General features: G+C 37.8%; 1 protein-coding gene across 2 annotated transcripts in view; it reads left to right on the top strand.

The window, feature by feature from the left end:
• Positions 1-25,853, top strand: part of LOC120788575 (cell migration inducing hyaluronidase 1) — a 174,579-nt gene that overhangs the window by 76,869 nt on the left and 71,857 nt on the right. For both annotated transcript variants that reach the window (XM_040124443.1, XM_040124452.1), the window contains 7 exons: positions 5,885-6,022; positions 8,620-8,758; positions 11,468-11,704; positions 13,146-13,325; positions 17,463-17,533; positions 17,751-17,846; positions 20,781-20,902. In XM_040124443.1, coding sequence (XP_039980377.1) covers positions 5,885-6,022; positions 8,620-8,758; positions 11,468-11,704; positions 13,146-13,325; positions 17,463-17,533; positions 17,751-17,846; positions 20,781-20,902 — 983 coding nt within the window. The remainder of the gene's footprint in view (positions 1-5,884; positions 6,023-8,619; positions 8,759-11,467; positions 11,705-13,145; positions 13,326-17,462; positions 17,534-17,750; positions 17,847-20,780; positions 20,903-25,853) is intronic.

Below are 25,853 nucleotides of genomic sequence, written 5' to 3'. Positions count from 1 at the left end.
ACATTTTGCAGCACTCAGTGCCCAAAACAAACAATCACTGTGGTTATGCACAGTGAATGGAGGAAATAGACTTGGGTAATAAAAATATGCTTCTGGGGGCAGTTATGGGTGTACAGCATGAGTACAGTGCAAGCCGTTCTACAGCCTGTGTAGGCAGCTGGATTGACTAAAATAGAAACATATCTATTCTGTCAGATGTGTGTGAGATGGCCAACTGAAATTTTGGCTGAAATGCCTTCTGTGTAGACACACTGTAAGGGTCGGGTCATGCTCAAATACAGTTTGTTTATACGATGTGATGCGAAAATGCCAAACTTTGTGCCAATCCATCTAGTATATGTAGAGATATTTCACTGGATAGGAGAAACTTTGACTTGCTGGTGGTGCTAGATGCAAACTCAGGGGATGACCTAAGTTATTATGATTCACGCTTTGGACACCATGGAAATACCAATTTTCATGGCAATCCATCCTAGAATTTTAGAGATATTTCACTCTAAACTAAAAATACCAGGATCAACATAGTCAGTAGGACGGATCCTCAGGAAAACATGAATGTTTGCACAAAATTTCATGGCACCGCATCCAGTAGTTGCTGATATATTTTAAATGCAAGTAGTGGACCAATTGAACAACAGACATTGCCATCCATTGAGCCATGATTCTAATGTGGCTATAAACATCGCATCTAAAGCTGCTATCTGCGTTGTGTTTGATTTGCTTTGCAGTTTTATTAAATGAAAGTTTAATAAATTATATGTGTGGAAATGTGGCTGTTGAAAAGCAAATAGCAATAAAATGCATCAAAGAATCAGAAAGGGAAATGAGGGTGTTATAAAGTAAATATAGAGAAAATCCCCAGAATCAAACACATTAAGTAGGAAATATGTAAATAAAAATGTACAAAATGTGTGAGAAATATAAGCATTAAGCTAAGCACTTAGCTCATTGCTTATATTTATCGAGGCACTTATATTTTAGCTCATTAGCGAATGTTAAAATTTGTTAAGATGGATTTTTTTTGTTTAGACATTATCTTCAGTTCATTTCCTCTCCATTTCATACAAGCTTCATCACAGTGTACTTGCAAAACACATTTCATCTGAATAAGTGTACAGTTCAGACTTCTAATTTAAAAATGTTCAATGCTGTCAGCATTGCCTAGATGCAGCAAAACTATCCTTTCTTTCTTTCTTTCTTTCTTTCTTCTTGTCTTTCTTTTTCTTTCTTTCTTTCTTTCTTTCTTTCTTTTTAAGAAAACAGTGCTGCAGTGAATTCCATTGCAGTGCATATTTGGAAATGATGACCTAGAATGCATAGCTTTGGGTCTCTGCTAGATATATACTGTATATTTTTCACAACACACCCATCAAAACCAAAGCAAGCAGCTATCAGGGGCTGTTGAAGAATATTGCACAGAATGAGAGGAAAAGCTGAGCCCATAGAGCATTTATCAAAGATCCACCATAAGAGTAAAAAAGTCCTTTACTGAAAGTGAAGAATAGGACACATTTACCAAGAAACTTACTCCTACTTAGAGCAAAGTGTAAGAGTAAACATTTAAGAGCACCTCTCATCTGAACACATGGTTAATCACCTGTATGCTCTAAGCAGGAAGAAGGATTTACACTAGAAATACCCCACTGTTTATTTATTTATTTTTTGTAAATCAAAATCTCATCAAAAACATGTCTATATTATTTTTCCAAATTCTTTTTATATGTGTAAAGTCCTTAAAATCTCCAGTAGCAATGAAGCATTGAAATGAACAACATTAACATTCATATTTTTATGATATATAAATGTATAAATCAGGCTGAGATAATAAAAACTGGCTGAAACTGACACAAAAAGAAAACCAAAATACAGCAGGAAACATCAGTGTTCTGCTGATGTTTGATGAGGTACTTCAGAGAAATCACATACTCAGGATAATTCAATACCACATTGAGAAGTGCAGACAATGAAGGTGTGTGGCAAGTGACTGCAAGATAATTATGTAACAGCTCTCTTTAAGACATCATTGCTGTGTTACAGTCAGCTATTATCCTGTTCTTGCCTGTTATTAGAGTTGTGAAGAGACAGTAAATGATGCTTTGAAATCTTTATATCTCCTGATTTATCCTTGTGGTGTAATTCTCCCTGACTCACCTGGGTTGGTGGTTTTCTGATGGAGTTCAGGCACAGGTCAGTATATTGTTGGATTAAAAAGAAACAAATTTAAAGCAAAGCAGCAGGTTCAGCAGTTTTACTCACAGCTGTCAAAACAATCCAGACTAACTTCATTTGCTCACTCCAAAATGTGTGTGTGAACAGCTGCTGATGAGGAGCTTTTTACTGTAAGCTGTATGCAGGGTTTTTCCTATGTTTTTACAATGTAAGTTAAACTTGAACATGTGTACGTCCCCTTATTTCCATATGTAGGCTAATTTGTAGTCCATTGAAATGAAAGCAGCACAAGGTAGAGAAGAAGGAAAAACAAGACTAGGCAAGCCTAGTTTTGTAGCCACCAAAAAAAATATCGAAACTTGATTGTAAAGTAACATATGTAACAAAGATCCCACTAGAAAATAGATTATTTTGACACAAACAAAATAACGTTGAGTTTGGCCTCTTTCCTATAAACAACATTTGCTAGATTCTCTGTGTTACTGGAGTTAACTTGGATATTTAGTCAGCATAATTGTGGCGTAGGCGGCTTCAGGGGATGAGCAACCTGAGCAACAAATAATATAATGCATATTTATATAATACATAAAAAAATCATGATTATTCTTATTCTAACTTTAAATGATGTTTTTAGAAAATGGATTACAATATGGAACTACAATTTATTGGCTCCTGCTTTAATACTTAGAGATTCCATTTTTTATTGCTTTTCTCTAAACATGGTTGTCTTTAATTTAAAGATGCATAAGCAGGACACCATCTAAAACTTTAAATTAAAATGGATATTCAACTAAAAAGACCAACCCACAGAGCAGGAAAAGGTGCTCTGATTGGCGAAAAACTCCTGCCAACATATAACAGATGGCCAATCAAAGCCCCTAGAATTCATTTCCAGTATTAAATTACTATCTAAAATCAGAATAATGAAATTAATTTTCTGTTTTTTTAATTTTGAGTTCTAGAATGCAAATTTAAAGGTTTAGTTTATGATTTATGTTTGAAATGTATAATTTTATTAACACATTATAATTAGACACAGTAAAACATTATTGGCACAGTCCATGCTCCACAGGTTGGACCGATCCAGCCCATATGTTGGTCATCCAGTCTCTTTTGTATGTGCTGTAATTCAGTGCTCTGCTCCACTAACATTAGTCTGTTGATGATAGAGCACAAAGTATTCCCAAATTACGTTGCCTTCCAAAGCCAAAATGCACCCAACCAAAATATACCCAAATGCTTGCCTTTTCTGAAAATGAACGACAAGATAATCCTGCACTGTGCACTGTGCCCTTTTAGTTGAGTTCTGCCTTTTTTTAACATTATTACAAAAATTGATTTTTGGAATTGATTCAGAAATGCTGAAGATTAGAACCACGATTCTTATGTGTGTTGATTTTTTTTTAATCCACCCCTAGTATTTTTACCGTCATTTAGTCAATTTTTCACAGGTTACCATCTGTCCCTTTACACACTGATCAGCCACAACATTATATACACATATATATATATATATATATATATATATATATATAGTCCTGGTTGAAAGAAAGAGCAGAATTTTAGAATAACTTCAGAAATAAATAAAATTAACCAATTTTGTATAACCAGAATATTTAATAAACTGTCCAAAGTTACTGAACAAAAACAACAACAAAAATGATATAAAAAATACAGACATAAAATGTATGCTCAACACAATTATTGGGAACCCTTTTGATGAATTTAAATTAGTTCCTTAAACAAAATGAAATACAAATAAGACTCACCTCTGCTTAATTTTCAGGGTTCACATGACCTGAATTAACCAATTAATGATGTTTTTACTGGATAAAGGCGCTGAATGTTTCCAGTTCCTTTTTCACAATGGCTAAGACAAGAGAGATGTCTGAGATCATCAGAAATGCTATTATCAAAAAACATAACAATTCCAAAGGCTACAAGGCAATCACTAAAGATCTTAAAATCCCTGTTTCATTGGTTTGTAATGTTATCAATAAGTTTCATAATCATAACACTGTTAAGACGCCTCCAGGATGTGGTGCTAAGAAGAAACTCAATGACAAAATTCTGTGAAGTTTGGTGCAGATTGTGGAAAAAACACCATGCAAGAGATCTAAAGAGCCCATATCATACACCGCAAACTAAACCAAGCAGGACTCCATGGGCGAAGTCCAAGGAAGATACCACTACTGAAAGACAGGCACAAGAAGGCAAGCCTAATGAAAAATTTCATAAATAAGCGACTTCAGTCTTAAGTCTTTCAGGAATAATGTTCTACTGAGAAATGAAACCAAAGTAGAGCTCTTTGGGAATGTAGTGCATCAGTTTGTTTATAGGCGACAAAATGAAGCCCATAAGGAAAAGAACACCCTACCTACAGTAAAACATGGTGGAGGTTCAATGAGGCTGTGCTTTGCTGCCTCTGGTACTGGAGGCAATGAATGTATCAAAGAAATTATGAAACCAGAGGATTACCAAGGAATTGGGTCTTGGGTCTTTCAGCAGGACAACTACCCAAAGCACACATCCAGCAGCACAAAAGAATGGTTGAAAAGGAAAAGATGGATTGTTTTAAACTGGCCTGCAGTGAGTCCTGATCTAAATCCCAATTGGAAAACTTTGGAGAGAGCTGAAACCTTTCATTGCAAAAAGGACTCCTGCAAACTTAAAAGATCTTGAACACATAACAATGGAAGAGTGGCAGAAACTACCAGCAAACATGTGGAAGAAGCCTCTAGGTGGCCACAAGAAACATTTAGAGGCTGTCAAAGGCTCTGCAACCAAATATTAGTAAAGGCTGTCAGTAACTGTGTCTTGGGTAGATTTTTTGTAATTATTATTTCACTATACTGCAAGTTTTGTTTTTTTAGTTTCTTTTGTTCAGTAACCTTTGGACAGTCTCTCTCTCTCTCTCTCTCTCTCTCTCTATATATATATATATATATATATATATATATATAAAATGTATGTATATATATATATATATATAATGTATGTATATAGAAACCATCTCATTGCACGCCATCACCTATCAATCTGTGTTAGCCCTCTGGGAAGTTTACCTGATAATTCAGGTCCCCAGCCAGACACTGTCATTGATGGATCCATTAGGTGGCAGGGAGATGAGGTTACCACCACACACACCCGAAAGCAATAGATTGAAATTTGATTGGGCAGACTGGCTGGTTACACACGGTGTCTCTGTGCTATCCTGATCATAACAGACACCAAATAAATGGGTTTATCAGTCACTCTTACTCTTGAGTAAGCAATCCAATAACCTTCTGTGCTATTCAGTCCCTATTTAAGTGGTTGGGAAGCTGAGAAAGTTACAGTGTAGGAAGGAATGAAAAAAAAACTCTGATCAGCAAAGAACTTATCGACAAACCTGATGTACTAACACTGCTGATTTTATGAGTCTTTGATCTTCAATGGATTACTGGAGATTTTCAATATATATATATATATATAACAATATATTTCATGAGCTTATCATATGTATTTTTATGTAGAATCTTAATCTCTAAAGCGACCGGTAAATGTAGCTGTTATATGTAGTATTGCTGAAGTACTGTATAAAGCAGAAAGAAAGAAAGAAAGAAACTGTACTGAAGTACTGTACTTGAGTAATTATACTTAGTTACTTTCTACCACTGATGAGTTATATACATCTCTGGAAATTAAATTTTTGAGTATTTTCTGTCCCCTGCAGTATGTCCAGATAAGGAGCCAGGACTGCAGCCATGGATGCCAGGACACAGTGAAGACCACCGTGTTAAAATCGGCTATGGCAGGAAGGTCCTCCTCACAACTTCAGCTACGGTCCACTCCATTGAGATTCTCAATGGTGGTAAGCTGGACAAATCCATTGTGTTCATCTTTCTTGAAAGTCACAGATTAGATAAAGTTTCTTTATCTTCTGTAATGTGACATATTTCTGAGTGAAACAGAGTATGTGGGTGGTGTATAGTTAGGGGGGAATTTAAAACAAATTCTTCAAATTTGATTGGATTGCTCAAAAATGGGCATGGCTTAACAAATACAGCTCGATATGGAGTGGTACGGGAGCTGTGGTGCTGCAAAGGATCTCACGCACGTTGTTAGATCAGGAGTCAGAGGATGAGGGAGAAATTAATAAATTAGACCTCAACCACATTCTTCTGGAAACACAGAAGCCTCCTTCTGTGATACTGCTAAGCTGGCTACGACCCACTAGCTAACAGTCGAGTGTGGTTGTCTTAGCTAGTTACCCTGTATCACATTTGACTGGATACATTTATGCCCTGTATATAACCTTGAGTTCAAAATGAGTCACCAGAAATACTGTAACATTTTGCAAGAAGAAAAAAAAAATGGATTTCGATATTTAGAATCTAGGATTTAGAATGTAGAATTTCTTTTTTCATTTTAAATGTATTTAGCATATACTAAGAGAGTAAAAAATTAACATAGGGATACAAGATTAGAATTTAAGAAAATGTATATTTATTCCATCCTGTCTTTAACTGCCCAGTAGAGCATCCAGTCAAGGCAGATCACTGATCACTCACATCAGCTGATCATCGGCAGTTTTATTCATGCCTTGTATCACTGGGTCATTGATGCATAATCTGTTTGCCTACCAGAACATTAGTTACTAAAATTTATTCGATGAATAGGATTGGATGTCAGTGTAAACTGACTGTACTTTATAAACAGTCAATTAAAGCCAACACTGCTTGCTGCTGCGACACCCTCCACTACCACAAACTCCTCCTCATCTGACTGAACTTTTCACTAACGGAATCCTTTTTTCTTTTACTCTGAAAATTACATTAATTTATCTTAATTTTAATTAAGGTAATTAAATCAAAATACCTAAATAAGGTAAATAAATGTTTTTTTAAGGGGAAATAATGGATAGAATTTATGGATTGTAATATAATATGGAATATTTAATACAATATCTGCTTGTTCTAAGGGATTTGTAACGTTTTTCTTATGTTTTTTTTTTTAAATATAGGTTAGTTTTCCATTTTTCAAATTAAAAGAACAATTAAGGGAACTCTGGTTACTGTTCCAAACTGATTTAAATTAAGTTGTTTGGTATGTTTTCAGGAACATATTAAGGGTATTTTATGTGATTGTGGTTTAGTTTTGTGTGATATATTTATCTTGCTAAGATCTAATGTATGTTTACAGTTATTTCTGATTCTATAGGGCATCTAGAAAGTATTCAGACCCCAGCCTTGAGTCATCTTAGGTATAACACGACAAAATTTGGGGATTTTCTGCCATTCTTCTCTGCAGATTCTCTCAAGCTTTTTCAGGATGGATGGGGTCCATTGGTTGACAGCCATTTTCAGGTCTCGCCAGAGATATTCGATTGGCCCAGCCAATTAGCCCAGCTAATTTACAGAGCTGTCCCTAAGCCTTTTCTGCATTGTCTTGGCTGTGTGTGAACATTTGGCCCTGTCTGAGGTCCTGAGCACGATATTTCTTTACTTTGCTCCATTCAGCTTTCCCTCAACCCTGACCCGTTTCCTTGTACCTGCAAGTGAAAAACACGCCCACAGTGTGATGCTGCGACGACCATGCTTCACTTTTGGGATAGTTTGGGCAGGTGATCAGCAGTGCATGGTTTCCTCCAGACGCGACACTTAGAATGTGAGGACCAAGATTTTTCTGGTCTGATGAAACCATGATTGAACCTTTTGGTCTCAGGTCTGAGAGTCCTATAGGTGCTTTTCTGCAAACTCTAAACAGACTTTCATCCATCTTTCACTGATGAGAGGCTTCCGTCTGGCCAATCTGCTATAAAGCTCAGATTGGTGGAGTGCTGCAGTGATGGTTGTCCTTCTGGAAGTTTCTGATAGAGGTCTAAATTATTTCTGAATGCACTGTATAGCATTGCAATATGTATTATGGAGCATAAGTTCTCCCAGCAGAATCCTCATTGCTTAGATTCTTTGATAGCTTGCTCCCTCACAGAGCATAGCCTTTTTTGACATATTTAATTGTCAAACCACTTGCTATAAGTGGTCAATTCCTTGAGGGAAGTGTCTCCAACTGACTTATCTCTCAAAGTGAATACATTTTAATTAATACATTCATTCTTGAGAATATATTGTTCAAAAGGTAAAAACCCAAGAAAAAAAGGTGGAAGAAAAAATGTGGTGAAAGCAGGGCCTCAGCCATTCAGAGAAAAGAAGCACATACAGGAGATGATGTTTGATGTTCAGCAGCTATTCACCACCTCACTACTGAACTGGAATCATCAGATTGCAGATTTTGTAACAGAGGTGGTTGGCCAGTTACATCTGCTGTGTATGTGTGTATGAGTGTGTGAGTGTCTGCAGTCTGAGCCCAGGGCCATAAATGGTAGGAAGACAGGAGGTGTCTGAGGTCACTAGGGCATGAAGAACCTGCCAGGAGGCATCATTAACCCCCCCCCTCTTTCCCCTGTAGGAAAGTTGGTGATTGCTGACACCAACCGACCCATACTGCTGCGAACAAAACACATTCTGATTGGGAACAAAGGAGAATTACACATCGGAAGCCCAGACTGTCCTTATAAAGGCAACCTCACCATCTCTCTTTTTGGAAGGTACAGTTGAATGAAATTTAGCATGAAAACACAGTGATACTTTAGCACAGCTGTGTATTTTCAAGAAATTACACAAATTCTTACATTATCATACACTCACCAAGCACTTTATTAGGAATACCATATTAATACAGGGTAGGACCTCCCTTTGCTCTCAAAACAGCCTCAATTCTTCATGGCATGGATTCCAAGAGGTTTAAAAGCATTCCTGTGAGATTCTGGTCAATGTTGACATGATTACATCACATAATTTCTGCAGATTTGTCAGACGCACATTCATGTCCCCAATCTCCTGTTCTACTACATCCCAGAGGCGTTCTGTTGGATTCAAATCTGGTGACTGAGGAGGTCACTGAAGTACACTGAACTCATTGTCAGTTGAAACCAGTTTGAAAAGAACTTTCATTTTGTGACATGCTGGATTATCATACTGGAAGTGACCAATAAATTTGTGGCCATAAAGGGATGAACAGGGTCAGCAACAATACTCAGATAAGCTGAGGCATTCAAACCATGTTTGACTGGTATTAAGGACACACACTGTGTCAAGAAAACATTCCTCGCACCATTACACCACTACCACCAGCCTAGACTGTTGACACAAGGCAGGTTGGGTCCATGGATTCATGCTAATGATGCCAAATTCTGCACCTACCATCTGCGTGCCACAGAAAAAATCCAGATTCATCAGAGCAGGCTACTTTTTTCCAGTCTTTAAGTGTCCAGTTTTAGTGAGCCTGTGCCCACTGTACTGAGGGGAATCCAAGGTGGTCCATTGCTGCTGTAGTCCATCCGCCTCAAGGTTCGACGGGTTGTGCATTCTGAGATGATTTTCTGCTCAACAAAATTTGTACAGAGTGGTTATATTAGTTACCGTTGCCTTTCTGTAAGATCCAACCAGTCTGGCCATTCTCCTCTGACCTGTCTCTTTAACAAGTTGTTTATGTCCACAGAACTGCCGCTCGCTCAATGTTTTTTGTTTTTGGCATCATTCTGAGTAAACTTTATAGACTGTTGTGTGTGAAAATCCCAGGAGATCAGCAGTTTCAGAAATACTCAAACCAGCCTGTCTGGCACCAACAATAATGCTACAGTCAAAGATCACACTTTTTCACCGTTCTGCTGTTTGATGTGAACATTAACTGAAGCTCCTAACCTGTATCTGCATATATGAATAAGTATAAAGGTGTTCCTAATAAAGTGCTCGGTGAATATATTTGTTGTAAAATGGGTGAATATTAAACTTGATGTCTATCAGATATGCATCCTTAAAGGATAAGCCCCGCACTGTTCTATATTTTCCTAATGTCCATAAATCGGATGAAGACACAAACAATAAATTGACTCTATAAACAAGTATTGCCTTAGCCTCGATTTAGGACCATCAGGCTCATAAAATTAATGACCGGAAGAAAATTGAAAAATAGAATTAATTGATCTTAGCAACTTACAGTATTAAGAATCCAAAGTGAGGCAAAGAGAAGTGCAAAGTAATAAAGAACAGTTTACTCTTACCAAGACAGGTACCTTCACTTAAAGTCAATACAAACCATGAAAAATTAAAGAGGGGCCAGAATGGCTTCCTCACTCACTGACTGGAGAGCTGCTCAGCAGCAGTGCGCTCAGTGATGCCATCAGTGCTGTAGCTAAGGTTAAGAAACTCTCCTTGGTTGGGATAATTCATGTTATTTTGTTGCTCTGCATTCCCATGATTGCAGAGCATTCTCTGCATCTTGTTTGTTTGTTTTTTCCCCACCTTAGAAGCTGCTATAAAGATTCTCCACCATCTAATGAGTTTGTATTTTCAACATTCATCCTATAACAAATTTTATGAGCCACTCAGTATCTGAAATGTCCAAGTTACAGGAAGTTACAGCTTCATGGTCATGGTACAAACCTGGATAAGGGATTGGAAAAGCCTAGATTATTCCTCTGTGCTATATAGATCCATTGTTCCACGTTCCCTCATTACCATGAACACACACACACACACACACTCTGAAAATACTCAGTATAACACCAGATGTGGATTAATCTGCCTCTGAAAATAGTGGGCAGCTGTTTTAGGAAATTAGTGAGCTTTTTTTAAGAAAAAAAAAAATCAAACATATGTTTGTGAATCATGTTAAGCCAGGTTGGCACTGTTGCTCTAGAGATGGGAATGTAACTAAGTCATGAAATTTTATACAGGCATCCATAGTCCCAACAGGATGAAACCCAACAACTTTGGTGATCCTCTGACCTTTCATTCAGTGCCCCCATCAAATCGACATTTGCGGTTTAGTGAAATGTCTCAACAACTATTGGATGGCTGACCACAAAATCTGGTACACACAATAATGTCCCTCTCAGAAGATTACCAAAGTGATTACAAATCATAATGAGTTTTCATCTACTGTACATGTTGCAACATCATCAAGTTAAAATATTAGTTTGCCCATTACTTCTGTCTATGGCCAAATACCTGCAAAACTACTCACCAGCAAATGAGGGGAAAATGTTATTAAAAAATATTGTTGAATACCTCCAAAAGTCTGATAAAGCCTCTTAAATGGTGATATGTGATCTAAGCAATTTTACATTAGGGTCAGTAATTGAAAATTGCCATTTACCCAGTCACGAACAAAAATATGCTGCTTCAAGTGTCACTTGCAGAAATACATACAGTATAATATTAAAGCATTTATAATTTTCCTACACTGTTCTTAGATTGGATGACAGTGATCAGGAACACGGCTACTTTGGGAGGAAGTACATTGGCGTGGGGACAGGAGGGACACTAGAGATCCACGGAGAAAAGAAACTGTCATGGACATTCCTAAACAAGACCCTCCACCCCGGAGAGAGCAACCAAAACAACTACCAGTTTCAGAGAAGCTGGGGGAACAGAGGCATCATTATCCACGTCATCGATCCCATGACTGGAGAGGTGCTGCACGATGACAGGTGAGGTTCCCTTCAAAGCAAAGGCAGCGTCTTGGCTGCGGAACAATCATGAGTCTTTTAATTGGAGCAGAAATGATGTAGTAGCTGCCACCTCATAAGCTGTCTAACCACAGGATTGTAATGATGGAGAGAAATATGCTTCTAATGACTCAGGCATTGTTTCCTGAAGGGATATTAAATTTAGAAATTGATGCCATCCTTAATATCCTTTCATTATTAATAATCCATTATGTTTTTATTTAAAATGGAGGTAAGATAGATTGATATTCAGCTTTTATTGTGGTAAATAGATGACTGGGTAATTTTTAGAAGAGGATCCAGGCCGTTGGATTGCGTCCTATCTTGAATTTAATGTAGTTAGAAGGTGATGGCCATAAAATGCAATAAATTAAAGGCTATTATAACACAGTTAACATGTAGACAGAGTCAACTGCAGTGAGAGATTACAGAACAAACAATAATCATAAATGGATAGACAGCAAATATTTCTTTCAAGTGGGATAGTGTTTACTCGTGGATGTCATTTGTTGTTCTTATATTATAACTTATATTTGTTCTTGGTTTTTGCTGATGTGCTCAGGAGAGGTTACTTTCGTTTCCTTTTTTTCATAGAGGTACACTCCTATTTTGTGAAAGCACCTGATATTAGGGGACACTATGCACATTACAGTCCAGCTGAAATCGCAAAAAGTAATTTATTTTTTTGAAATTGCTTGTTAATATATCTTTATCAGTGGAAGAAAGGAGGAAAATATAGGAAATGCTCCTTCAGTCTCAGAGTCTCTAAGTGGGCAGCCGGGAAATGAGTTTGAAAGCTGAACCAGCAGGGGCACAGAAACACAATGCAAACAAACTCATTTGCTTTGTCTGTGTAGACACAGAAACAACAGCACAGACAAGAGGCACTGTCAAGAAACTTTGAAAAAGAAAAAATATTCCATATATCGGGAGATTTTACTTTGTATAGATAATTCTCCCTTTTGGTAATGCTTTTTTTTCAAAAGTAAGTGTAGGCCACATACTTCACAAAACAGATCTTTATGCTCTTGGAGAAAAAAACAAACTTGCAATCTGATTTCAGTTGGACTTTAACAGGAGGTGTTTTTTCAAGCAACCAATATTTTATCTTTTTTCTGTATACATTCATGATGCATCATTTGGAAAAGTTCCTTCAGTGTTTTGTGTCCTTTTACATTTAGTATATTAGGTGCATGTACCATTTCTATAAATATGGCACTATCATTTCTAAAACTGATAATATTAAATTGAGCAATTGTCAGTGCACATTGTACATGCAATATTTCTTGATCAATACTTAGGACATTTTTACATATAAAGTGAGTTTCAAAAAGTCTTTTCTAGCCTGGGCTGACCTGGAAGATACAATAATGATTTTGCATCTTTCTCCTGTTCCTCTTTTAACCTCCTTTCACTCCCACAGGTTTGACACATACCGCAGTAAGGATGAGAGTCGTCGCCTTGCAAAGTATGTGGATGGCGTGGAAGCAGGGTTCATACTAGCCATGGTGGTCAACGACGAGGGCTCCAACAACTTGGAGGACTCAGCCAAGAAAAGCCTCTCCAGGCTGGGCAGTCAGCACATCAGCAGTCTGGGATTTCGGTGAGCTCCTAGAATATTGTTTCGAACTTAAATTACATCACTTAAGCCTCTGGCAACTTGTGGTGGAAACTGTCATTTTGATTTTCTGAAACAAAGACAAAACGAATACTCATAATTAAAAAATAACAGATTAACAGATGAATCAAAAAAGACAATAATTGTTAACTACACCCTGTTGATCAATACTATGAGCTCAACATCTCTGCTGAGTTCTTCCAATAACTCAGATGTATTCAGTTCACACCATGTGAGGTAAGGAAATGTATTTTTAAAGATCCTAGCACTGTATTTTCTGGAGCATTCTTTTAATTGATTACTTCGAATTAATAGGAAAATGTTACAACCTCAGTGGACAGTTGTCTTCTTCTAAATAATCCCTGCAGCCTTTTTTTTTTTTTCAATTAACTGTTTCCAGTGTAACATTTGTAAAACAAACAAACAAACAAAAAAACAAATATGTATATATAAATATATGTATGTATGTATGTATGTGTATATATATATATATATATATATATAGAGAGAGAGAAACTGAACATTTTAGGCATCATAAAAGTAGATTTTATGGCAGAACAGTTGTTTTGGATTCCATTAGATTGTACAAGTGTACCTAATAAAGTGGTCAATGAGGGTATGTGGCCAAGAAAAAAGTTCCGTTCTGTTCAGTTCCCTGTTCAGCTGTAGATTCAGTGAAGATAAACCCACACAAAAAGTATATGATAATTTAAAACAAAGAAGCCTTATACTTTTTGAAAGAAGAGAAAAGTACTTTATTTTTCATTCAAATGGAGAGTTTAGTTTATAAGCTGTGAAAAACACCCTTCCTAAACACAGAGGATTTACCTCTCTACTCAGAGTACAACCCTATCTGAATCTGAATTGCTTTTCCAATTGTATTGTACTGACACACATAATCACTGTCTGGATTAATCTTACAGGAAACGTTTTTATGAGCAAATTAAGCCCTAGATTTATCTACTATACCAGAGCTGCACAGAGGTGGTCAAGGTAGGGTGGATGGTGAGCATACAAAGTGCAGCACCTTGAGTCTAGAGACCATCCTGAGTCCGGTCTATGGCTAAGTTTAGACAACAAAAGCACTTAAGGTTAGGGGAAGATCGTGGTTTTGGTTGGATGTTTTGTTTTGGGATTCAACTCACTGTGGAATTTATCTGTATTTAACTAATAATGCATTAGTCACTGTAAGTGGATATTGAATTGCAAGAACAGATATTTTGGCAACATTTCCTCATTATGTTAACAGAGAGCAAAATTTTGAAACATAAAGTTATATGGCAAACATTATTTGTTAACATCTATTTACACATCCAGCAGACAAAGAGTTTCATTAGCATTCGTTAGGAGTTGTGTATGTGCTCACCTGATGAATCTACTATAAGGCCCATAGTCACTCTCCTTTTAGCTCTAGTTTGGTCTCCACCAACTCCTGAGAAAATATCTGGCTGTTTAGATGCTAAATGATGACAAGCCAGTCATAAACATTGTCTGCTGTTTGGTGCTGATATAAAAAAAAACAGAGTGGAAGACGTTTGCTCTGCCCTACCTAGTAGCAAAGATGTAGACATAAAAAAATTAAGCAAGACCTTCAAACACACCAAATTAAATTCATATGTGCAAATGTGCATTTACAAACATACACACAAACATGCACACTCAAACAAACACACTCCCAATTGTTATGGAATGCAACATATATAGCAGGTAATCCTGTTGTGTGTGCTTTATCTTACCGTGAAACAATTATTTAAGGGAAAAAGGTTGGCCTGTCAGTGTGTGTGTGTGTGTGTGTGTGTGTGTGCCTGGGTTTGATCTAGTGTGTCAGGAATGCATGTGAAATTGAAACTGAATCATGCCATGATATAAACACCCCTGCATATGTCTCAAAATTTGACATAAGGGTTATTGGAGTGGATAAGAATGTGCACACTTGGACAGTGACACATTCCTCAAGCAAGACTCGACTGTGCTCTTTTGTTTGTTGGATAGGCAACTTTGCATCGTAAACCGCGAGCCTGTGTGAACGTGTTTTGTACTGTGCTTGTCAACTGCAATATCAGAGGCCTTGTTGTGGGCTGAGGAAATATGGTGATGCTGGTGAATCTTTAGCCTTCAAGCCAGGCGGTCCTATGAAACTTAATGCTGTAGAGGAGACCGCAGGAAACACTGAGAAGGTTTCATAAATGATATAAGGGCAGAGCGCGAGTTGCCGTTCCCTTTCTGAGTTTGCATTGCACTCCATGTTTGTGGATGCTGTAGAGGACAGAGTAAATGGATGGGAGTGAGGGCGAGGTGACAGAGAGATTCCTGCCTAACGACTCTTGTCGCCTTCTCTCCTCACACTGTTGCAAAACAGACACACTAGTGTCATCAGGAGAGAAAGGCTGTGTGATTTGCAGCACACCCAGACACATTTTAATGAGCTGGAATTTATGAGACAGGGGAGACTCTGTTGTACATTCTCAGTTATGTAATTTGCATATGTTTACAGTGGTGCTGGTGGCAGCATGGAGAAATACACCTCTGGTCCGGCTCTTTTTAAAGCTCAGCATAAAATAATTTAATTTCGGGGATGAAATTGTGTTGTGTTGGGTTCTCGGTCTCCTTTACTTTTTAATCATACATTCCTGTTTTAATGGTGTAGACAGCAAGAGCTGGCTGCCTCACTGTACAAATACATCATAATAAATCAGCAGCAATTCACAAGTGTTACTGATCAATTTCCGTCAGTCCTCTGTGACCTCAATGACTGCCGAGATTTAGAGTTTGCTGCTGCCAGACCAGAAGACCTTGCTGGATGTATTCAGTAACTACTAATTCCCAAACCCACTAAACTGCCCACCATGTGTTCAGCACAAGGTTAAAGGTGCCCCGTGGAATTCTCTTGTAAACAAACAAAAAAATGACATTTACATTCAGTGTTACGTACAAAATGAGTGTGTATCCTTGAGTTCTAACAAATGTGGAGAATGCATTTCCTTCCTAATAATTCATTTGCAGACACTTTGCCATGTCGTAGCAATAGCATTAATTAAGGCTCCATTCCATTCAGGTGTTTTATTTCCACTACCCTGTTATTGAGCATGCTTACATTTTGGAACAGTGTACTGGCATACTAAAATGGGATGAAGCCATTGTTGATTAGTTATACCTGTGATTTCCTCTCTAGCAATTTTGATGATTGATTAATTGTTTGAGTCTTCTATCAAGCAAAAATGCTGAACGTTTGCTTTTCAAATATGGGAATATACTGATTTTCACTGTTTTACATCATTGTAAACCAAGGGATAGGTGCAAGAAATGAATAATAGTCACAAATGTGTTGATTGATGACCCTGATTTTTTTTTGACATTTTGTAGATTAAACAATCAATTGTTTAGTTATAAAAATCAAGACATTAACTGATAATGGAAGTAACAGTTGGTTCCAGCCTGAGTTAAGATATCAAACACTGATACATTCGAGATTATCTTGCTTTGCTTGTCTTATCTTCTTATCAAACAGTAAAATAAAATGTAAAACAGTAAAAACAAATAAAATGTAATTTTTGGAAAAAGTGAAGTTGAATTTAATTAAAATTAACTTCTTTTTTTATCCTGAAATCAGTGACCAATACATTTTCATATGACAGCAATTGAGAAACAGCTGGTTCACACAAGAGTGTTCTTGTACAGTGCACTGTATACTGAAAGTCTTTATCTCAGTCTCCTCAACACCATTGTCAAACCTCTATTCTGACCATTACACCGTTTACAGTATTTCCGGCCTATATACAACCTCTCATTTCCATTCACACATACATGGTGACATCTTAGACACAAACATGGAGTCATATTCATACTGTAGAGCTTCTCCTGTTACTCCCTGAAAGCCAACATGTCATTACCGGAGGAATCATTTAATTAACCAGACTTCAGACTAATGGATGTCAGTCGCTAACTCTTTACTTCAGCCTTATCAGAAATTTGCTACCTTCTGTGTGTATGTACTGACCAGTGTCATACAGCATGTGTCTCTCTTTGTCTCTGTCTGTCTTCTTCCTGTCCCTTCTTTCTCTCCATTATCTGATATGTTTTCTCATTTCCCCGCCTTTGCTTTTTTCCCTTTTTCCTCTGCAGGCATCCCTGGACTTTTATAGTGACAAAAGGTGACACTTCTTCAGTTGTGGAGGATCACACTGTTTATCAAGGTAGGAATCCATTTTTGTAGAAAAAAAGAAAAAAAGCAAACATATTGTAAGTGATCTTGTAATTGATTTGGCACAGTGTCACTGAATAACATTTACAGGGACACAGTCAAAGTTGTGCCAGTGCAGAAAACCCTGCATGAGCCTACTGTTATGGTATTATCTTCCATCTTACATGACTAACAATATTTAAATAATGTCTGTGTGTGTATGTTGCCAGGGACCAAGGCCTCTTCAGAGGCCCGGAGCTTTCGTGTTTTTCGGTCGAGTTATGGGGAACACTTCACCATCACCACCATCAGCCAGTGGGTGCAAGGTACTATAACTTTCCTCACATACAAACAGCGGTTTGTTCCAAGACATGTAGGCGGGTTTTGGCTGACTCTCAGGACCAGATGCACAGGTCGGTGGATACCAAGGCCTTGACAAATGCAGCGCCAAACACATGCTGTATTTATCAAACACACACACACCAGGCAGGACTCACAGTTTGCATGTCATTTGTGCTAGTGTTTGCAAAATGCATCCCTCCTCCAATTACAGACTATATGCATTTAAGGGAGTGTCCCGCTAATAATAGGAGGAGACGTTAACAGAGGTTGATTATGTATTCTGCTGAATTTACTCAATTCACGCGATTTACGGCAGTTTTTTGGAGCACATTTGTCACCCTCGAAGACTGGGGGTAAACATAGTACAAATGGGGTTGGGATTACAAGAGTCACAAGGAAGGTAGTAATGGTCTTGCATATAACTAAAACTGTTTATTAGGAACACAAATGAATCAGTTAGTCTTATATTAATGAGCACATTGTCTGACAAACACAAACGATTAGTGGACGAGCATTGTAGTTTGTGTTCATCAAACTTGAATTTGAGCATGATCCCCAGTGAATTGTAAAATAACTACAGGGTGTCACTAAAAACTTTTCTTTTTTTCTCTAAGACTTTTGACAGTGTTTACCTCATATTAACATCCATATCAGTACCATCTGTACCTCCACCAGCTGCACTCTGAGCTGCCGAACCTGCTGCTATCTCTCTCTGTCGCTTTCTCTGGCTCTCTCCTCCTCTCACTCTCTCTCTCCCCACTAGTCCCAGTGTCTCGTTTTTATTTTCTATGTCTTTGATCTATCTTATATCATTCCATCTGCTTTTCGAGGCCCATAAACATGTTTAACTGTTGTTCTCAGGTGAACAGGTTGAACTGTGGCCATAGTAAATGTTTTGTAATGAACATCACTACATTATAATTTCTTTTCTGAGCTTAGTGATCTCATACAAATATCACAGCTGAACTGTGCTTACGAGCTTCCCTTCACTTGCAGGGTGCAGCTTGGAAGTCAGTATCAGGATAAGTCCAGGAGCTGACTATATAATGAGCAGCTGTCTTTGTAAATCAGGCACTCAGTACAAGCAGATTGTGACTGCAGACTCAATGAAAATCATAGCACAGACTTGCACATCACGATTTTCTTAGTAAATCAGGCCCTGTGATATCTGTTAGGAAATACTGACTTATCTTTAAACGACTGTGCTTCTTTATGCTGTACATCCATCCAGTCTAACTAGCAACAGGCAGTTTAGGAATATATTTTTAGATTCTATTCTGTTTTCACTTACAAAATATGTACTCAAGTCCTCATTTTTGAGAGCTTTCAATCACATTGCATGGTCTTCATCAGAACTGCCTTTTTTGTCATCACATATGATAACAGGTGGACATGAGTGGGGAGAGAAAGTAGCCAGTGTTTAAGGCTGCCCTCTCACACCTGTTCCTTGACTAAACGTCTCAACCACTTCTAAACCACTTCCAAAGTGATTTGGAGAAAATGTTTAACATGTTGAGCTGCCTGTATAATCTTCTCAAAACAAAATCAAAAGGGAATTATGTAAAAATTTGTAAATTTCCTGTTGAAGTTGTGCAGTGACCTTGCCATCTAGCACCGAATGCCCCATTGAGGAGTGGCAGCAATGTACTGAGTCCATAACAGAGGGTTATTTTTTTCATGAATCAGTTATTAAATTGCACTGACCACCTGTCTCAGCTGAGCTAAAGAGCTAAAATGGTTAGACCTGTACTGACCCTCATCAGTTGTTTGCATGCCTAAAAATAGTAAACATGTATCAACATGCAACCTCAGCTGACTCAGCTGGCAAAATCGGGATCTAGTGATCTGGTGAGCAATCCCCCTTTCACTGACAAAGTCACAAAAAAAGAAAACGTCATTCATAAATATAATCAAAAATTGTAATTTTTTTCTATAGAATAGTTGCAGTTGCCTCAGTAACAGTGATGGCATCAACCATCTTAAATGGAATAAACTAACTGTAATAAACTAAGTGTCTGTTAGTCCAAAAGGAGAGTTAGTACTGTATGTATACTACATTTCCTAACTCATTGTACTACACCCTCTAACCTATTAGCTTCTCTATCTCAGTCTTTTTTATTGCCGCTTTCAATAAATCTCTGTGATGTTTATTGAAAGGAATATAATGAGACTTAACTTGAGGCTTGGTGTCTCTCATTGTGCATTTTTGTTTTTTTACACAGCGTGTGTATGGCATAGGGAAGTATCTTTGATAAAATTATCTGGAACTAGCAGCTCTAGGCAGCTGTTAGAGGTAGTGATTTCAACAGCAGGATCTCAATAGCCATACACACACACATGCAGACACAGCCAGTAAAATCTCCTACACTCGTTCCATCATCTCAGTCGGGCTCTTTAAATTCTTCTTGGCCAGCAATTGATCAGCCTTGCGATATCATCGCCACATTATCTTCTCATCAATATGTCTGCCTCATATTCAGCTGCCTGGTATTCTGCTGTTATTAACCCCTCCATTACCACAAATTCAGAGCTGATTCCAATTAGATGCTTCTCATCTCCCATCAGATATCATTTCTTTTAATGAAACCGCCAATCTCCAGCATGCAGATATGCACACATGCAGATATACACACAGTGGAAGAAGCTGTAAAACCTACACTCAAACAGCAGCCTAACTGTGTGTCATGCTCCAGATTGAAATTCAGGCCGACAGTCAAATGGATATCCCCTGCTGTGGCAGCCAGACAGAGAACATAATGGGGGGAGAGAGCCCTTCAATTACTTTGCTACAAGTGCTCCCTGACTGCCTAAATGGACTGCAAGCCAAAGCCTTGACGTAGATTAGTCTAATATCTACCACTTGGCTGTCTGACCACTGAACTGGGAGGTACTGGTGTGCATGTGTGTGTGTCCCACAGAGTCAGAGTGGACAGAATGGTTTGACAGGGATGATGAGAGGGGATCTGGAGACTGGGAGAAACTGTCTGACCTGCACGAGGCCTATCCAGACCGACTGTGTGGCAATCCACTGGACATCCAGGTAAATCTCGTCTTACTTCATTAGACATATGCATGAGTGTGTGTCACACAAAGGAGTCCTGCAGGGGTCAAATTTAGCAAACCTCCATCCACCCTGCACCCTCAAAGTTTGGTAATGGAACCGACTCATACCCGCCATTATCTCTAAATCAAATCTGGACCTGACCCTACCCTTACCCATCCCGCGCCTGTAAAACACACAGGCAAACAGGCATAGTCACTCACTTTAAAACTCCAGATTGTATTAAAGCTGGGCTTGCATGATGGCCTGGTATGAGGTTATCTGCCATTTTCTGTAATGTATCAACTGTTCCATTCAGATGTGGAAAGAACTCCCTCAGTCCCCTCCCACTTGTTGTTGATGTAATGTGATCCAAAGATAAGATAAGATTTTGTGGTCATCATCTGTCCACATATCCAAAGTGACTCCCCTGTTGCAATCAGTCAGCTGCACTTTCATTTCTGTAATGATGATAAACTGAAGGGTGAAAGGTTGTGTCGTAGGCGTTCACCATTAAACAAAAAACAAAAAACCAAGCCATAGAAAAATAAGAGCTGCTGATGCTAGCAACTGGGTCATTATCATATTATTCTGAAGCAATATGAAAAGCAACATGATAGGTTATCAGCAGAAACTATGAAAATTTAATACTGTGCCAAGGAAATATTCAGAAACCTCCCAGTTCCCTCTTTGTAAATGTTCAACTGCCTAAGGTGATGTCTGTTTCCAGCAAATTGCAAAGGTGGAATATTTGAGAAAAAATTCTCTTTCATCTTTAGATGAAACAATGGCAAAGCTACTAATTACATGCCTGTGGCGTTCTGGTGTCTTCAAATTTAAACATCAGCTGTCTGTATACCCACAACCCAGCACTGTTCACAAGGCCACATTTAAAGAAAAACTCCAGGATTTTTTGAAAAAAAAAAAAAACACCTGTTTGTTGTCCTAGCCAGAATCAGATCAGAAGATTGATCGATTGTGCGTCCAGATTTTTTTTTTTTTCATTACTAGCTGTCCTGTCAGGGATTTATGATGGTGTACCAAATCCAATTTATGATTTGGAATGAAAACAAGTTGAGGAATGATTTTGCATTTTTTAAACATATTTTCTAGCTTGCACGTTTGTCCTGGAATGCGATACAGCAGCTCATAAGGTGCGCTATGACAGAGGGATGGGACAGAGTCATGAGTCAGAGAATACAGAGGAGCAGAACGAAGGTGGTCCACCTCCTACATATGAGAGAGTTATTGTCTGCTTATTATTTATTAATCAAAGAAGAGATACTCAAATGCTTTTACGGACCTCATAGCTGCATAAAAAGCATAACTCTAGGGTTCTGTTTCATACCATTGATCAACTTGTTAACCTTGCAGCTTCAAATGTTATGGCCCCCTCTGTCGAAGATTGTGATAGTTTTTTGTGTATTTTGTTGAGAAGGTTAAGGGCATCAAAGCCTCAACAACACCCCTTATCTCTTGTATAACCTCTTCTTGACGCTTTTCCCTCGCATCGTTGAGTGCATTTATCCAATCGGCTCAATATTGTGTCACACATGCACTTATTCTCCTGTGGCCTTGACATTCTACCCCCAGATATTTAAAAGAGGTATTAGATGTCACTGCTCCTTGTTTTCTTTCTATTGATCCAATACTCGCTCATAATTAAAGGCCAGTCTCTAAATTACAGTTTGTCTCAAAAATCATTGAAAAGGCTAAACAAGTACTTAAAAAAATGGAAGCAAATAATTCTCAACCCATTTCAATATGCTTTTCACCAGCTGTATAGTAATGAAACTGCTCTATTGAAAGTCAAGAATGCATTCTCATGCATTGATAGACAGACTAAAGCACTGGGTTGGCATAAATGAAAATTCCCTCAGATGGTTTTCCTTATATCTTACAGAGAGATTTTTTCAGGCTGACCATTGATGATTTTGTCTCATTGTTGCCTCATATGTTGTGTAGGGTTCCACAAAATTCTATCCTTGGTCCAATCTTGTTCAGCTTGTATATGCTCCCCCTTGGTCATATTATTTGCCAATTTAAGACTGTTACCTATAATTGTTATGCAGCTATGTATCGTTTAAAACTGAGAAGCTTAAAAATATGGATTTCTAAATTGTTGTTTTATTTCTATCAAAGACTAGATGTCACTGAATTTTCTTTAGCTGAATTTGGACAAAACAGAAATCTTGGTCATTGGCTCAGACCCAGTTTCAAAGAACATTAGTCCATACTGCAGACATTTAGCAAAAAACCATCTGCTAGGAATCTGGGTGTTGTGTTTGAAAAACCTGACTTTTGACCATCACATTAATAAAACTGGTTCATTCTTGTTTTTTGCAACTCAGAAATATTGCAAAATCGCTTCAGTGTACAACATTGTAGAGCAAATATCAGGGATTACTGTAACTCCTTATTTTCTGTCTGCAATTTCACAACTTCAATTGATTCAGAACGCAGCACCCGGGCTTACGATGGACACTAAACGAAGAGAGCATATTACTCTCATTCCGGCCCAATTAAATTGGCTTCCTATACGCTTCAAAATTCAGCTTAAGATCCTCCTGATCACATTCAAAGCCCTCCATGGCATGACACCCTCTTATATTTCTCAACTTATAACACTAAACTCTGCACAAAGATTGCTCGGATTGTCCAACCAGTTGCCAGTCCAGGCTCAAAACAAAGGGGAAAAATACTTTTGCTGTTTTAGCTCTAACATTATGGAATGGCTTCCACCTTACTGTCGGATCAGCTAAGTCTTTACCGCTTTTTAAAAAACTTATAAACACCCACTTGTATAGGTTGGCATTTTTATAATTATAAGATATTATGATATAATTTTTTGATTATAAATGAAAATTGCTTTGAAATTCCTATTTTTTTTTTTGTCATTTGATTTTGGTTTGTTTACTATATTATTTTCATCATTGAGTTTTGAAGTACTTTGTAACTGCTGTTTTGAAAAGTGCTATTTAAAATAAGGTTTGTTATTATTGTTGTTTTGCAAGTCACATCTAAATCTCAGCTACGTGTAAGTCTTGGCTATCCCTTGGGTTGTGTTTGTTTCGTGTTACCAGTGTTTGTGGTCCTGGTCATTGACCGACCCATTTTAACATGTAGAAAAAGAAAAGAGGAGAATGTTTTTTTTAAGAGCAGCAGTAGCACATTTTGACCAACAATAGTGAGTCACCCATCTCAAGTCCTGTTCTCATAGTTACCATGAGACTAGCTTTCCTACTAACAAGGTACAAGGGACAAGGTACCATCCGTATAGTAGCCTACATAAATAAGACAGCTTGGGACTTATTTGGAAGTCATATGTTTGCACTTTCATCAGAGCCAGGCTACTGTTTTTTCCTCTTTTCAGTCTTTGTGCTAAACTAGGCTAAACATGTATCGAACCTATTTCTTTACTGGATGTACAGAGGGTATTAGTGATGCTACATGTAGAAACATGTTTAACTACATTTCCCAGTGCTGTTGGCATTGCATAGTTAGTTTTTGTAGCTTTTCCAGTAGAAACCTAGTTTTTCAACAAAGTAGCAGGAGAAGGAGAATTAACAACAGTCTTGTGATAAATGATAACACAAAATAATGACTGCGATTGTTTATTATATTTCTTAACAGTAAATAATTCTCGATGTGAAATTGCTTCAATGAGCTGTTTGTTGTGTTTGTAGTGTAGTTTGCTATTTACATTTAAAGTGTAGTTTATCTTTAATGTAATTACTTCTAATGAAGAGTATCTTGTAACCTCAATAGCTACAGTTTCAATATAGCTTCAAACACTGTATATCCAAAGCCTGATATATCTTATTCTTCTTTATCATAGGGCTTCATTGTTCCATTGCTCCAAAAACGTATAAACTTAAACTTAAAACCATCATTGAGGCGACGAAGATTATATTAATCTTTAAAAAAGTATTTCGCTTTAGAAATCATTACAATGCATGGTTGTTTTCACTGCTCTTCTGAAGGGCATGTAGTTTTGGGTAGGGAGGCAGAACACGGCATAACATGTGCATGGTTTGCCAAGCCACTCACTCCGTTTAACAATCCGTGTGAGCAGCTGTTTATGAAAATTCCTTATCCTTTTAAATTAAAATCATAGACTTGCAACTTGAAGATTTATGTTTTCAATAGGAACTAATGGTCTAGGGGCTGAGTGCCACAGTGTAGAGAAGTCAGAAAGGACTGAGAGACGGACTAACGCATAACCGTGTGGTATGGGTCTGAACATGGAATGTGTGGAGAAGACATTTGAATATAGAATAACACCAGCCTTATCCTTTCATTCAAATATTAGGTTGGGTAAACTAAGTGGAGGATGGCTTAAACTGCACGGCATCCTTGCATTACTATAGCAATAACACAACATGTTTCTTAAAGTATAATAATCATATGCTCTGTAGAGACCTTTGTGGCTGCAGCATGCCCCTAAAGCTGTAATCCTTGAGATTTCAGTCATGTTGATTTGGTGAAACCTTTGGTTACCTTGGTAACAGCAAATGTGGTTTACTACTACAGCAGACACTGGTTGAGCAGCCACTCTGTCAAAAATACAACAGAAAAACTGGTGTATCTTTCTACAGTACAGCTAAACAAAGTCCCATTGTTTTAATGAAGTAGTCAGTAAATAATTACAATCATAAATTAAATCCCACACTGCAGAAAACACAAGTAGTTTTCCACAAAACAGCAGGACACAGTAAAAGGAGTTGGTTAGCTTGCTGAGGAGCTGGAGGTTTGCAACCAGTTGCCTCCAGCTATCCATCTGACAGCTCATGGTGACTGATCCCCTTGTTCCATTAGTCCCTGCAATATTTCAACCTGTCGATCTGCTGTCAAATAATGACCCAATTATTCTGTATTTGGAAAGTTGGATGTTTTTAATGTGAGGCAGTAGCTTGATACAGCTTTGATACAGTGTACAGAGGGTGAACAG

Source organism: Xiphias gladius, chromosome 1 (genome assembly GCF_016859285.1).
Source record: "Xiphias gladius isolate SHS-SW01 ecotype Sanya breed wild chromosome 1, ASM1685928v1, whole genome shotgun sequence".
NCBI classification, from domain to species: domain Eukaryota; kingdom Metazoa; phylum Chordata; class Actinopteri; order Istiophoriformes; family Xiphiidae; genus Xiphias; species Xiphias gladius.
The sequence above is the reverse complement of the archived record's forward strand: the minus strand, read 5'-3'. Positions and strand labels throughout refer to the sequence as shown.